At 51.6% G+C, this 13727-nt stretch overlaps 1 protein-coding gene across 1 annotated transcript in view; it reads right to left on the bottom strand.

The window, feature by feature from the left end:
- SLC35F3 (solute carrier family 35 member F3) overlaps positions 1-10771 on the bottom strand; it is a 146483-nt gene extending 135712 nt beyond the window's left edge. The window contains exon 1 of the mRNA XM_055425793.2: positions 10456-10771. Coding sequence (XP_055281768.1) covers positions 10456-10531 — 76 coding nt within the window. The 5' untranslated portion in view covers positions 10532-10771. The remainder of the gene's footprint in view (positions 1-10455) is intronic.
- Positions 10772-13727: the final 2956 nt, after the last annotated feature.

The following is a 13727-nucleotide window of genomic DNA, read 5'->3' as shown; positions in this document are numbered from 1 at the left end:
CGCCCCACTCCTCACATCCTTCAGTTCAGTTCAGTTCAGTTCAGTTGCTCAGTCGTGACCGACTGTTTGCGACCCCATGAATCACAGCATGCCAGGCCTCCCTGTCCATCACTAACTCCCAGAGTTCACTCAAACTCGTCCATCATGTTGGTGATGCCATCCAGCCATCTCATTCTCTGTCGTCCCCTTCTCCTCCCACCCCCAATCCCTCCCAGCATCAGAGTCTTTTCCAGTGAGTCAACTCTTCGCATGAGGTGGCCAAAGTATTGGAGTTTCAGCTTTAGTATCAGTCCTTCCAATGAACACCCAGGATCGATTTCCTTTAGAATGGACTGGTTGGATCTCCTTGCACATCCTTCAGTTCAGTTCAGTTCAGTCGCTCAGTCATGTCCAACTCTTTGCAACCCCATGAATCACAGCATGCCAGGCCTCCCTGTCCATCACCAACTCCCGGAGTTCACTCAAACTCATGTCCATCGAGTCAGTGATGCCATCCAGCCATCTCATTCTCTGTTGGTCGTCCCCTTCTCCTCCCGCCCCCAATCCTTCCCAGCATCAGAGTCTTTTCCAGTGAGTCAACTCGTTGCATCCTTAGAGGTCCCCAAATAACTCCCAATATCCAAACCACACCGCCTCTTGCAGTGGATTTAAAAAAATTCTGGAATGTTCACAGCCCAAAGCAAACATGACTTCTGAGAAGGTGAGTGGATACCGGTAAGCTTGAGATAATGCCCTTAGCGCCTTGGGGGAGGGAAGAGGCCACCTTGGGAGGGGAGCGAGGGCCTGTTTGGATCCGTGGTCTGAAGACACCTGGGCTGGAAGGGATCAGTTTTAATCCCCGCGCATGCCAGTCATGGCCTGTTAGCCTGAGTTCCACCGCCTGCCCAGGCACATCATACCTCCGTTCACAGCATGCACTCACCCTGGAAAGACCAGGGGATAGTCCTGCACTGCTGGGACCCGCACACAAATACCAACTTACGTACACACTCCTCTTCTCTCACGTCTGTGTGGTGGGAATCAGGCTGTCGTGCCTCACAGGGAGATGGCAGTTATAGGAAGACAGACTGTATGCAGCACAGCCCCCCAGGAAGGAAAGGGGTACACGGAGTCTCCCCCTCCGAAGGGGAGCAGGGAGACAGGGCGATATTTTAACTGGTGGCCTAGGTGGTTGCACAACTCATCTTGATGCACAAAGAGCAGTGTCTTGTAGAACATCTAGTTCTCAGCAGAGTCATGTAACGTCCATCTCTAAGGCAGGACTGAGGGTGCTTGTTCAAGGACCCAAGTGCGGTCAGCTTAAGGTATTAAAAGTCCGCCTTGGCTTCACTCCACCCCTCTGCCGGGGCTGAGGGTGATGGGCTGAGCGCAGCCCAGGCAGAGAGGCTTTGGCCAGCTCCAGCAAAGCTGGAAATTTGCACATTCCTCTTTGGGGTCCTTCTAGACCTCTTTCTGTACTCCCATCATGGGGGGCTGTTGTCTGGAGTCCATTGCTTTCCTGCTGCTGAAGATTTATAGAATCTAAGTGCTCATTTAATTTTTCTTCCTCTTCCTGCCCAGATGCCAAATCCCACCCCTGAAAAACACACACACACATGCACACATGTACATACATATACATAAATACAAGCATGCACATACACACGAGAACACGCACATACACACAAGCACACATATACACACACATGCATGTACACACACGTGGGGCTTCCCAGGCAGTGCAGTTGTAAAGAATCCACATGCCAGTTCAGGAGGCACAAGTGACTCGGGTTCGATCCCTGGGTCAGGAAGATCCCCCGGAGGAGGAAATGACAACCCACACCAGTCTTCTTGCCCGGAGAATCCCATGACAGAGGAGCCTGGCGGGCTACAGTCCATGGGGTCACAAAACAGTCAGACAGGACTGAGCATGCATGCACTACTTCCTCTATGAAGACACATGCGTGTGCACACACAAACACACTCATACACATGTGCGCACACACACACACAGCCACACTTACACACATGCGGACACACATCCACACACACATCCACACTTACACACACACACACACACACACAGAGGTCAAATTTCCGACTTGCCCTGGGTCTTGTTCCCTCAGTCTTGCTCTCTGATAGTAAAGAGATTTCATCAGATAAACCAGTTCCTGCTAATGAGTAAGCTACTTACTAGACTCATAGACTCTTTCTGCTGAAACAGCCATGGAAGCTCTACTTTAATCCCCTTTCTTTTCAGAAAAGAGAAGCCTAGGCTCCAGCAGGTGAGAATTAGCTGGTAGGGAAGCAGGACATGAAATGCCAGCATCCTGTGCCCACAGGGCGTTCCTCCTCCACACTCCCCTTCAGTGACACAGAGTCTTAACCAGTGAGAATGGATCGCTTGCCAAAAAGGCTTTTAGGAGTTGTATCTGTCCAGGGCTCTCCCACACAGCTCCTCCAAACCCCTTCTCACCTCTGCGAGCCTTCGTCTCCATCCATCATTTCTGGCAGGCAGTGCCACTTCGTCCCTTACAGAGAAGATCCAAGTCATCAGCTCAGGCCCTTGGCTTCCCTCCCCAGCAGCCGACATTTCTGAGGCCTTTGACCTCATCTTTTCGCTTCTTGCCAGGCTAGCCACCCCTTCTCTGGCCTGGCCTGTCCTCCCAAGCCCCTCTGCCTCCAGTCTGTGCTGCCTCATCACACCCTCCTGGGGCAACTCCGGACCTGCCCTGGCACGAGCCTCCTTCTTCTGATTTACAGAAACATCATATCTCCGCAGGGCTTCCCAGGTGGCTCAGTGATAACAAATCTGCTTGCCAACCAGGAGATGCAGGTTCGATCCCTGGCCTGGGAAGATGCCCTGGAGAGGGGAATGGCTACCCACTCCAGTATTCTCGCCTCGATTTCCTGGACAAAGGAGCCTGGTGGGTTATCATCAGTCCATGGCATTGCAACAAGTCAGACACAAGTGAATGACTAACACTTTGACCAAATCTCTACCCTTTCCCCTAAAGAGAACCTAATTCCCCTCACCTCTCTTACGGACCAACACCTTTACTGGCCTCTGCTTTTCTTCTCCTTTGCCAAACACTCACCCCTTGCAATCTGGTTTGTGGACCAGCAAAATTGTTTCTATAAAACTGTGTCCTGGGGTCCAGAGGTTAGGACTCTGTGTTCTCACTGTCAAGGGCGAAGGTTCTAGTTCCACAAACTGAACAGTGAGGTCAAAAAACAAAACTAAACCTGCTTCCTTTAGCCCTATTTGATACTGCATCACAATTTCTCATTCTTGGTTTTCTTCCTGGGATTTCCACAATGCCTTTTGATCTGGGTTCCGCCTCTTCCATCTCCCCAGTGTCTGTGGCCAGCAGGCTTCTGGGCCAGCCCGTTCACCCCCACAGTGCCATCTCCCACCTGATCTGTTACTCGGCCTTCACCACCTCTTTCTCCCAGGTCCTTGCCTCCTACCCACAAACACCTGCACTCACAGGCACTGCCAAGGCCTCACTCTCATCTTGTCTCATCTGGCTCCCTAGCTGTGACTGCCAATGACATCTTAATCTTTATTTTTATTTAATTATTTTAGGGGGAGCCATGCCACTCAACTTGCAGGATTTCAGTTCCCTGACCAGGGATTGAACCTGTGCCTCTGAAGTGGAAGTGCAGAGTCCTAATCCCTGGGCTGCCAGGGAATTTAAAGCATCTTCATCTTTAGAGTCCTCTTGAATGACTCCCTTTCTGCCCTCTTACTTCAACTCTGTCTGTGCCATACTTGACTTTTTGATTCTACTCTAATTCCTTTATAAATATTTATTGTGATTGGTGAAATCACCTTCATAGTTCATTCTGAACATCATAGCCATGTATCCCAAACTTAGACGGTGTCTCCCTTCTCTTGCACACCTCCCTCTTCCTACCAGTTTCAGTCTACTCTCCCAGGCCCAGAATTCAAGAGGCCCTCCAAGTTTGCCTGTGGCCAGCCTTGACCTTGGACCTTCTTCCCCTGACTTCTTTAAATAACGCAAGCTCTGTCCCCACCAGACTCCCACAGGTCTCTGCCAAATGCTATCCTCTCCTAACTCTGCATCTAGGTCTACAGGGCCACCTCTGCCTGGAACCCCATGTTCTTACCTTTCACCTGTGACACCAGGGTTTCACTAGTGGCTCATATGGTAAAGAATCCGCCTGCAATGCAGGAGACCTGGGTTTGATCCCTGGGTTGGGAAGATCCCCTGTAGGAGGGCATGGCAACCCATTCTAGTATTCTTAGGCTTCCCTGGTGGCTCAGACAGTAAAGAATCTGCCTGTAATGCAGGAGACCTGGGTTCAGACCCTGGATTGGGAAGATTCCCTAGAGGAGGGCATGGCAACCCACTCCAGTATTCTTGCCTGGAGAATCCCCATGGACATAGCAGCCTGGCAGGTGATAGACCATGGGGGTCGCAAAGAGTTGGACACAACTGAGCAACTAAGCACAGCACACGATGACACCAGAGGGCAGAGGCGTGGCCTCTGCCATGGTGCTGCGATCATGCTCCCAGAAGACCAGTTTGAAAGGAAACATAATCATCATCTGGAGTTCAGTGATGAGAAGGGTTCTGAGTACACATCCAGGCTCAGCAGGAAATAGTGTCCTGTTAGATTATGTCATTTTGACAAAGCAAGGGTAAGAGTGACAAGGGTGGCTATCTGTGTCCCAGCCAAAAGTGAGCTTCAGGGATTTCCCTGGCAGTCAGTGGTTAAGGCTCTGTACTTCCAATGTAGAGGGCCCGGGTTCCATCCCCGGCGGAGGAACTAAGATCCCATATGCAGTGGGCACGACCAAAAAAAAAAAATTACCTTCCAACATACAATCTTTCTTTGCGACATTTCTCACTTGTTTGGGTCAAGGATTATAACTGACTCCTCTTAGCATCTCCAGTATATCTGGTTCCTTCTCTTGCACATATTAGGTAACACACTGGATCAATACAGGAGTGATTTTTGTCCTTGAGACTTTAGGCCTACCTAGAGCGATGCAACCTAGGAAACATTTTGAGCGTGGGAACCCTTTGGCAGTATATTTTTCAAGACAAGAGGCTTCTAAGGTTGACCCTCAGGGCTGCATGTCCCCGAATAACAGTCTTATTCCTTTAATAAAAACAAAGGAGGTGGCTTCCCTGGTGGCTCACTGATAAAAAATCCACTTGCCAATGCAGGAGACACGGGTTCGATCCCTGATCTGGGAAGATCACACATGCCACGGAGCAACAAGGGCCATGCACCGCAACTATTAAGCCTGGGCTCCAGAGCCCAAGAGACGCAACCACTGAAGCCACATGCCCTAAAGCCCAGGCTCCACAACCAGAGTAGTCACTGCAATGAGAAGCCTGCATATCACAACTAGGAAAAAACCTTAGAATCAACAGACTCAGCACAGCCAAAAAGTAAAATCAATGAAACCATGTTTTAAAAAACAAAAAACAGAAGGACTTCCCTCGTGGTCTAGAGGTTAAGAATTCACCTTCCAATGCAGGGGATGGGGGTTCAATCCCTAGTTGGGGAACTAGGATCCCACATGCCTCGGGGCAACACACCCCAGCAAGAAGCCCCGGCTGGCAACAAATGCCTAACACAGTCATAAACGAATAAACAAAGGAGCCAGATCGAGGCTGGGGAAGGCTGAGACAGGCTGACTGCCCTGAAGAGAGGCAGTAGTAATACCAACAGCAGCGGGCCCTGTGAGCGATAGCAGTGGTCCAGACCTCTAAGGTACACTGTGATGGAGGAAACAGGTACTGAGCGCTTACAAAGTGCCAGGCAAATATGCATGTGCAGCCTGGCACCCTTGCTTCTTCCTTTTTTTTCTAATAGAATTTTATCTAAAATTTTTTATTGGCCATGCTGCAGCTTACAGGATCTTAGTTCCCTGACCAGGGATTGAATCCAGGCCTTCTGCAGTAGAAGCACGGATTCTTAACCACTGGATCACCAGGGAATTGACAGCACCCTTCATTTCTCATTGCATAGCTTCTCTGAGTGAATCCCCGAGACTCAGTTTCTTCATCTGTAAATTGCAGTAATAATGCTTCCTTCTTTTAGAAGGCAAAGAGATTCTGTAGCTATCTCCTGCAACCTATCGATAGTAAAGTGCCTGCAACCTATTGATAACGCTCATTAGCAGGAAGCTATTACTCTCATTATTACTAGAGACAGATCATCACCCTCATTTCCATTTGAAAGAACTGATTCCCAGAGAGTTTTAATCATCAAGCCAGTCACTTGCTTCAGCAGCAGAGGTGGGCCCCAAACCCAGTCCACGTACAGTCCACATGTGGCCATGGCAGCCTCTTGGGGGAATTTACTGTCCTGTTCTCAGCCATTAATTCCTACTGAATCCAATTTTATTGAACATGAATTAGCTGGTTGTGAATACAGACAATCCAAGTAAAGATGCGTTACTGATCAATATTCAGTGTCTGAGTCCAGGGGGAATGCCAGGAAAGGAAGATGAAAAAAAAACAAGGTGTGCAGTCAGACAGGACAGATGCCATCAACCTGTCTGGAAGTCCTTTTTCAAGACTCAACTCCTCCCTGAGCCCAGGTGCAGTCCCCTTCTCCTGCTTTCTGGCAAGACCTGTGCACTTACCCTTCCCTCTGCCTGAACCGGCCTCCCCTCCCTCCCTGCCTGACAGGTTTTCTCACTTCAATCAGAAGCCTTCCTCCACAGAAAAATCTCCCCTTCAGGAAGGCCTCCTCCCCCTCCTCAAGAAGGCCTCCCCCTCCCCCCTCCTCCTCCTCAGGAAGTTCTCCCCCTCCTCCCCCTCCTCCTCCTCATGAAGGTCTCCTCTTCCTCCTCCCCCTCCTCCTCCTCAGGGAGGTCTCCCCCTCCTCCCTCTCCTCCTCCTCAGGAAGGCCTCCTCCTCCTTCTTTTCTGCCTCCTCAGGAAGGCCTCCTTCTCCTCAGGAAGTTCTCCCCCTCCTCCTCCTCATGAAGATCTCCCCCTCCTCCCCCTCCTCCTCCTCAGGAAGTTCTCCCCCTCTTCCCCCTCAGGAAGGCCTCCTCTTCCTTCTTTTCTTCCTCCTCAGGAAGGCCTCCTCCTCCTCCTCAGGAAGTTCTCCCCCTCTTCCTCCTCAGGAAGATCTCCCCCTCCTCCTCCTCAGGAAGGTCTCCCCCTCCTCCCCCTCAGGAAGGCCTCCTCTTCCTTCTTTTCTTCCTCCTCAGGAAGGCCTCCTCCTCCTCCTCAGGAAGTTCTTCCCCTCCTTCTCCTCAGGAAGATCTCCCCCTCATCCTCCTCAGGAAGGTCTCCCCCTCCTCCCCCTCCTCCTCCTCAGGAAGGTCTCCCCCTCCTCCCCCTCCTCCTCCTCAGGACGGCCTCCCCCTTCTTCTTTGCTTCCTCCTCAGGAAGGCCTCTTCCTCTTCCTCGGGAAGGCCTCCTCCTCCTCCTGAGGAAAGCCTCCTTCTCCTCCCTCTCCTCCTCCCCCTCCTGAGGAAAGCCTCCTTCTCCTCCCTCTCCTCCTCCCCCTCCTCCTCCTCCTCCCCCTTCTCCTCCTAAGGAAGGCCTCCTCCTCCTCTTCAGGAAGGCCTCCCCTTCCTCCTCAGGAAGGCCTCCCCCTTCTCCTCGTCCTCCTCAGGAAGGCCTCTTCCTCCTCCTCAGGAATCCTTCCCTCCCCCTCCTCAGATTATCCAGTTATCAGTGTCCCTGCAATTCTCTGTCCTCAGTTCTGAACCAGAATTTACTACCTTGTACTGGATTACCTATTCATTTGTATGGGTGTCTTTCCCACTAAGCTGCAACTTCCTTCAAAGAATGCAGCTAGCATTGCTCATCTTCACACTTCCAGGGACATGGAGCAGGATCAGAGGAGGTATTTGTTGAGTAAATGAAGTCACCTTGTCCACCATCCTGTGCTTGAGTTCCACCAAGAGTTGTATTTTCTATTTTGGTTTTATATGTACCACATGCTGGGGCCTTCTTGCCTCCCCTTAGAAGACATACCACACAAGCTAATAAATATTCTTTGCTGGCTGCCTTCCATCACTGGAGCCTGTCTGCCATCCACAGAGACAGCCACAGTAGGGGGACCACCTTATCCTGTGCATGCAAGGCAAAACAAAATGATTCAATACTTCCAAAACAAGCACACAAGATGCAAATGGTTTCAAAAAATAGACCCCAAACCAAACAATACAAATGCCAAGGTAAGAAAGGTAGACAGACAGAAAGAGCTACATGAAAGTCTAGGTGTACCCAGGGCAGGTTTAATTAGCTCTGCCCTGCAGACCTTTTCTGACACACACACAGGCATCCTATACAAAAAGGCAACTGGAGGTCTTCTAGTATCACTGGAACTCTGTAGGTGCTTCCAGATACTTCCAAAAACGTCTAGATACCCCACACATGTACTCTTTTTGAGAGCAGCAAGAAGGTTTATCAAAGGTGTGAGATAGTCGGTGACTGGAGGATTGCCAGACATTTATTAAGCACCTACTGTGTGCCAGGTGTGTGCCAGGTGTTGTCCCCTACCTACCCACTGACCCGACTGCATTCATTTCCCAAAGTGCCCTGAGGTAGGTTGGTAGTTCTGTTCTACAACTGAGGAAACCAAGGCTCAGTATTTACGATTTATACACTGCAAGGGGGGAGTCTAATCCCCTGAGCCGATTCTTAGTTTAATATACTTCCCATTATCCACAGACATTTATGGGCAAATGTTAATTAAGAAACCAAACCCGGGCTCTGCTAGGTCATCCACGTGAAGAGCGGCTCAAGGCTTATCTGGTAATAGCCCCAAGGGACTTGGGGGAGGGAAACCCCATTTTCACTCCTTGAAGGCCAACCCTAGGCCTGGCTGGAGGGGGTGCCTGTGCCTGGCAAGTCACCCTTGCCCTCTGTAGTACCTCTGAGGTCACAGTGCCCAGCTACGGAGGCCTCGCCATTCATGCCCAGCCTGGTTCCGAGTGCCCCCTGGGAGGTGTCCTGTCCAAGGTGGGCTGGGGGCTACCTGGGACAGGTACTCTACAACTAGAGAGCAGGGCCGACCGATTTGACTTCATCAGTAAAGAGAGACCTTGCAGGTTCCCCAAGGGAAACAAATATCCAACCCTTCCCCTCCCCAACTTCCTTATACCTCTGAGCAAGATCCTCAGGAAGGCTTGAATATGCAATGGTGAATGGCTACCCACTCCAGTATTCTTGCCTGGAGAATCCCGAGTCTGGCAGGCTACAGGCCATTGGGTCCAAAAGAGTAGGACACAGTTGAGCGACTAACACGCTCACTTTTTGTCACCCCGCCCCAGAGGCAGCACATGCACTAGACTCGGGTATGGGCCACTCCTACCAAGTCTTCCCTCAGACTGGGATGGGGAAAGGGAGAGGCAGCCATGTGCAGGAAGAAAACCAACAAACAAAAAATCCCAACAACCTTCTAAAGGCAGGAAAGGAGAAATAGTTAAGTATTAAGAAATATATAGAATATAAGAAATTGTTGAGTTGCAGGTTAGTACAAAGTGATGTTCTGAAAAGCATGGCTTTTGGTTCCAACAGCTGAGATTCCATTCCTGCTTCTCCACCTACCACTGTAGGTCTTGGACAAGACCATTCACCCTTTTGGGCCTCAGAGGCCTCCTCTCTAGTATGGGGGCAACAGTACCAGGATGACTACTGGCGGGTGCCCTGCCATCTCCTCTCGTCTCAGATTCCCTCTCTCCTTGTAACAAACAAGAGCTTGGGAGGGAATACAGGGTCCTCAGAAACCATCACAGAGGTCCCAGCTCCAAGCGCCAGTCACAGGGGAATAGCAGAAGCCGGGTTTGCACTGGGACCCTTAGTCTAGAACCAGGGGTCTGCTTCTCTCAACCCACTGACAGTCCCTTTGCAGCCGTCACCTGGCCTAAGGAGACTCAGCCAGTCCACCTCGGCCTCCTGGGAGGAGGAGTTGGGGGCTGAGGCTGCCTCTCTCTGCTTTTCCTCCTTTCCCCATAGAAAGGCAAGGTCCTCTACTCCAGCTGAGTGCCCGCTGGGTCTGAGTAAGGCTGCTCTCCGGAGCCGCTATGGGTCTCTGCCTCAGATCCCCTGGAGCAGGGGGAAAGAAACGTTTTCCGGGCTGCTGGTGGCTTTCGCTCACCTGCTGGCCCTGCCACGGAGCGGGGCATCGCCCGGCTTGTGGGCTGAGGAAGGCTCAGAGCGCCGGGCGGGATGTGTCCGCCTGCGGCAGCCAGCCCTCTCTGAGCTATGCCTCTGGTCTGCCTGGGGGCGGGATGGGGTGAGCGGGGGTGATGCTCCCAACCCAGGGGACTCCAGGCAGGCCTCGAGGGAGTTGAAGTGCCGGACAGCAGGCAGCCGGGTGGGCAGCCCGCAGCCCCCTCCCCGCAGCCTCTCGGGGCACCCGGGCGACCGAGCCGCCACCTCCGGAGGCGCGCGGCGCTGCCCCAGGGGCACAGGTCACAGGGTGCGAGCACCCCGCTCCAGGCCCCGCCGCCCCGGTCAGTTACCTTCCACTTTGGTGAGGGTCAGGACCGGGCTGTTGCAGGCGCTGAGCGGGGCTACCCGGGCCGAGTGCTTCTTCATGATGAGCCGTCAGCCTGCAGGAGCGCCGCCGCCGATCGCCTACATCCTGGGGCCGGCTGGAGCGCGCCTCGCGGGCCCGTCGGCCTCCTCCCGGGAGGAGCGCGAGCTGCTGGCCGCCCCGGCCCTGCCTCCCGGGGCCGCCGGCCGGGCTCCCGTCGCCGCGCAGGGCTCACTGCGGCGGCCGCCCCGCGGAGCGCATCGTCGCCGGCCGCGCACCCACTCGGCACCCGCGCGCACAGCCTCCCGCGCCCAGGTTGCCGCAAACTCCAACGTCACGTCCAAGTGCACTCCCCGCTCCCACCCCGCGCGTTCACCTGCTCCGCCCCCGCCCCGGGCCGCCAGCCCAGCCCCGCAGCCCGGCCTCCTCCCTCGGAGCTCGGCCCCGAGGGTTGCCTCCGGTCGGGGCGGGGGGCCGGCCCGCAGCTCCCTCGGCAGCCCCTGTCCTTTGCTGAGACCAGCACACCGGAGGCGAGGCCCTGAGAACTTAGCCTCAGTGGTTCACAAGTTTAAACAGGGAGCTACTGACTTCGGATGGGGAGTTAGCCTCCTCCCTGCGCAAAATCCTTAAGTATTGGTTTAGGAGAAGAGTCAGAAAAAAGCAAAGCTTTCTCAGGCTGGCATTAACTTCTTTGGAAGTCTGGGGGCACGTTATTCTGCCTGATCCCCTGGACAACTCTTTTTCCTTTTGAAGACGGTGCCAAGTCCAGAGAAGCAAGGCTGCCACAAGAAAACAAAGGCTTGGGACTTCTGCCTTGCCCTGGTGCCCCAGTCCTGAGAGGTCCGACTCCCTGGGAAGCAGGGAAAGCTTCATTTCAGCCCAGATCCCCGGTTTCTGCTGGAGCTTTTGCCTCTGCAAGCCCTGGTCTCACCGCTCCTTCTCTGACCCACCTGTGAGCTGCTGGCCAATGATGCTTGACTAAAAACAATGACATACCTCTTGCATCACTGGCTGGGCGATCCCTGAGTGACTACCCGGGCCCCAGGACGTTTATCTCATGATAGTGCATCATCACAGGTGCCCAGCCTCGTCCTTGTGGAAAGAATGCAAAAGACTTGTGTGGTCCCGGAACTCTAAGGGCTTTATGAGCATCTCATTCACGCAGGCCCAGCCATGGGTTTGGTCTCTCTCCACTGGGAATCTGAAGGCTCCGTGCTGATTCCAGGTGGGATTTGTTGTTATTGTTAAGCCCTCACCTCTCACTCTACCTGGTTTCCTGTCACAAAGCGGATGTTCCACTCTATGATGTCATTTTTATCCCCCATAAGGGTAACTCAGTGGCATGGCAGAGGTGGAGAGGGTCTTACAACAACCCGCTTTCCCTAGCCTGGAACCTACCAGGTGTCTCTGGTGACATCCACCTGCATGCTCCCAGATCTCTGGTGGAAGTGGTTCCTACCAGTTGCTTTTGTAGGGTCCTTCTTATTCGCTTGCTCTCTAGAACTCCCGAAATGAATAGCATGACTGCTGGGTCTCCGAGAAGCCAGGGCTTCCCAGGGTAGCTGCCTCACTGCTCTAGCAGAGGAGAGGCCCTCTAGTGGTGGCCTTCGCACTATGCGCCTCTTACTCGGACCTTGTCCCCAGGACCCTAGAGATGACACCACAGTAACTCAATAAACCATTCCCTTCTTTGTAAAATTTAAGCACGAATAAAACAAACAAAAAGCAAAAAAAAAAACTCGAAAAATCTCATCTATTAAAGAAGACCTTTCAACATAATATTCCCATGTGTTATTTCATCAATCAACATTTGCCATATACACAATAAAATAAACATCATGTCATAACTTACCCATTTTATAAGCAGTAAGTATCAAGTACTGTGCTAAGTGTTTTACATAAATCACTTCATTTTCTACTCACAAAAGCTCTGCAAAATTGTTGTTACTTAGTTTTACAAATGGGGAAACGGAGGTGAAGAGAATGAACTAAAATGTCCCAGGTCATATAGAAACCAGCTGTGCAGGGGTTTATTTATTCTTCTATTTATTTTTCAATGGAGGAAGATTGCATTACAACGTCATTTGGCATTACAACAACTTGAATCAGCCTTTATATACACATCTTCTCCCTCTTGAGCCTCCCTCCCTCCCTGCATCCCCCTCCCCCAGGCCATCATAGAGCATCAGGCTCGGCCCGTGTTAGAGAGCAAATTCTCACCGGCCACCTGCTTTACACGGGGTACTGTATCTTTGTCGATACATTCTCCATTCGCGCCACGCTTTCCCCACTGTGTCCACAAGTCCATTCTCTACATCAGTGTCTCCAAGAGGTCATCACCTCCTCAGGGCTTTCAGTTTCTGCTTATCAAAGAGGTGGTATGGTACCAGTTCTCAACTTCCTCCCTGTAGTTTTAAGCATTGAGTGTTTTTCTCCATTCAACTCTATCAGCCTGTGTGCTCCTTCACCTTGTGTTTCAAATAAAAAATAAACTTCCTCCACTCCTTTTAAACATATTGTGTTTATTTATTTATTTTTTGCCACACCACCAGCTTGCAGGATCTTAGTTCCCTGGCCAGGGATGGAATCCGTGCCCTTTGCAGTGGAAGCTTGGATTCTTAAGCACCGGACACCAGGGGAGCCCGCTCCACCTCTTTTTTAATCAGGCGGCCCTGCTACTTCCCAGAGGAACACTGGTGCGCCTCAGTGCACATCTGTTTTGGGAGCAGGTGTGATGCATGTGCGCTAAGTCGCTTCAGTCATGTAAACTCTGTGACCCCATGGACTCTAGCCTGCCAGGCTCCTTTGTCCACGGGATTCTCCAGGCAAGAATACTGGAGTGGGTTGCCATTTCCTTCTCCAAGGTGTGATGGGGATGCATATTTAAAAACTCACATACATAAAAGTATTCTAGAAAGTTAACTGTGTACTGGTGTATGAGTATAAACCAGTATCTTAAAAATTCTAACAATTTAAAACACTATACTGGAGCTAGGCTATAATGATCTAATTCAGGGATACCTAGAAAATCACCAAGTTTCCCACTCAACACCCAAATCTCAAATTACCAAAAAAAAATAAAAGTGCTAATAATTCTTTGAACAACAACAAAAAAGAGACATGATCCTTGAAATATCAATGGAAACAATTCTGTATAAACAATATCCAGGCCAGAGGATGGATCACTTGACCTCTCTTCTTCTTTGGAGGGTATGTTGTTTAGTCACTAAGTCGTGTCTGACTCTTTTGCAACCCCAA

Source organism: Moschus berezovskii, chromosome 12 (assembly GCF_049115385.1).
Source record: "Moschus berezovskii isolate FMDL1 chromosome 12, NW_MosBer_1.0, whole genome shotgun sequence".
Taxonomy (NCBI): Eukaryota; Metazoa; Chordata; class Mammalia; order Artiodactyla; family Moschidae; genus Moschus; species Moschus berezovskii.
Note: the sequence above shows the minus strand (reverse complement) of the source record. Positions and strands in the feature narration are given on the sequence as shown.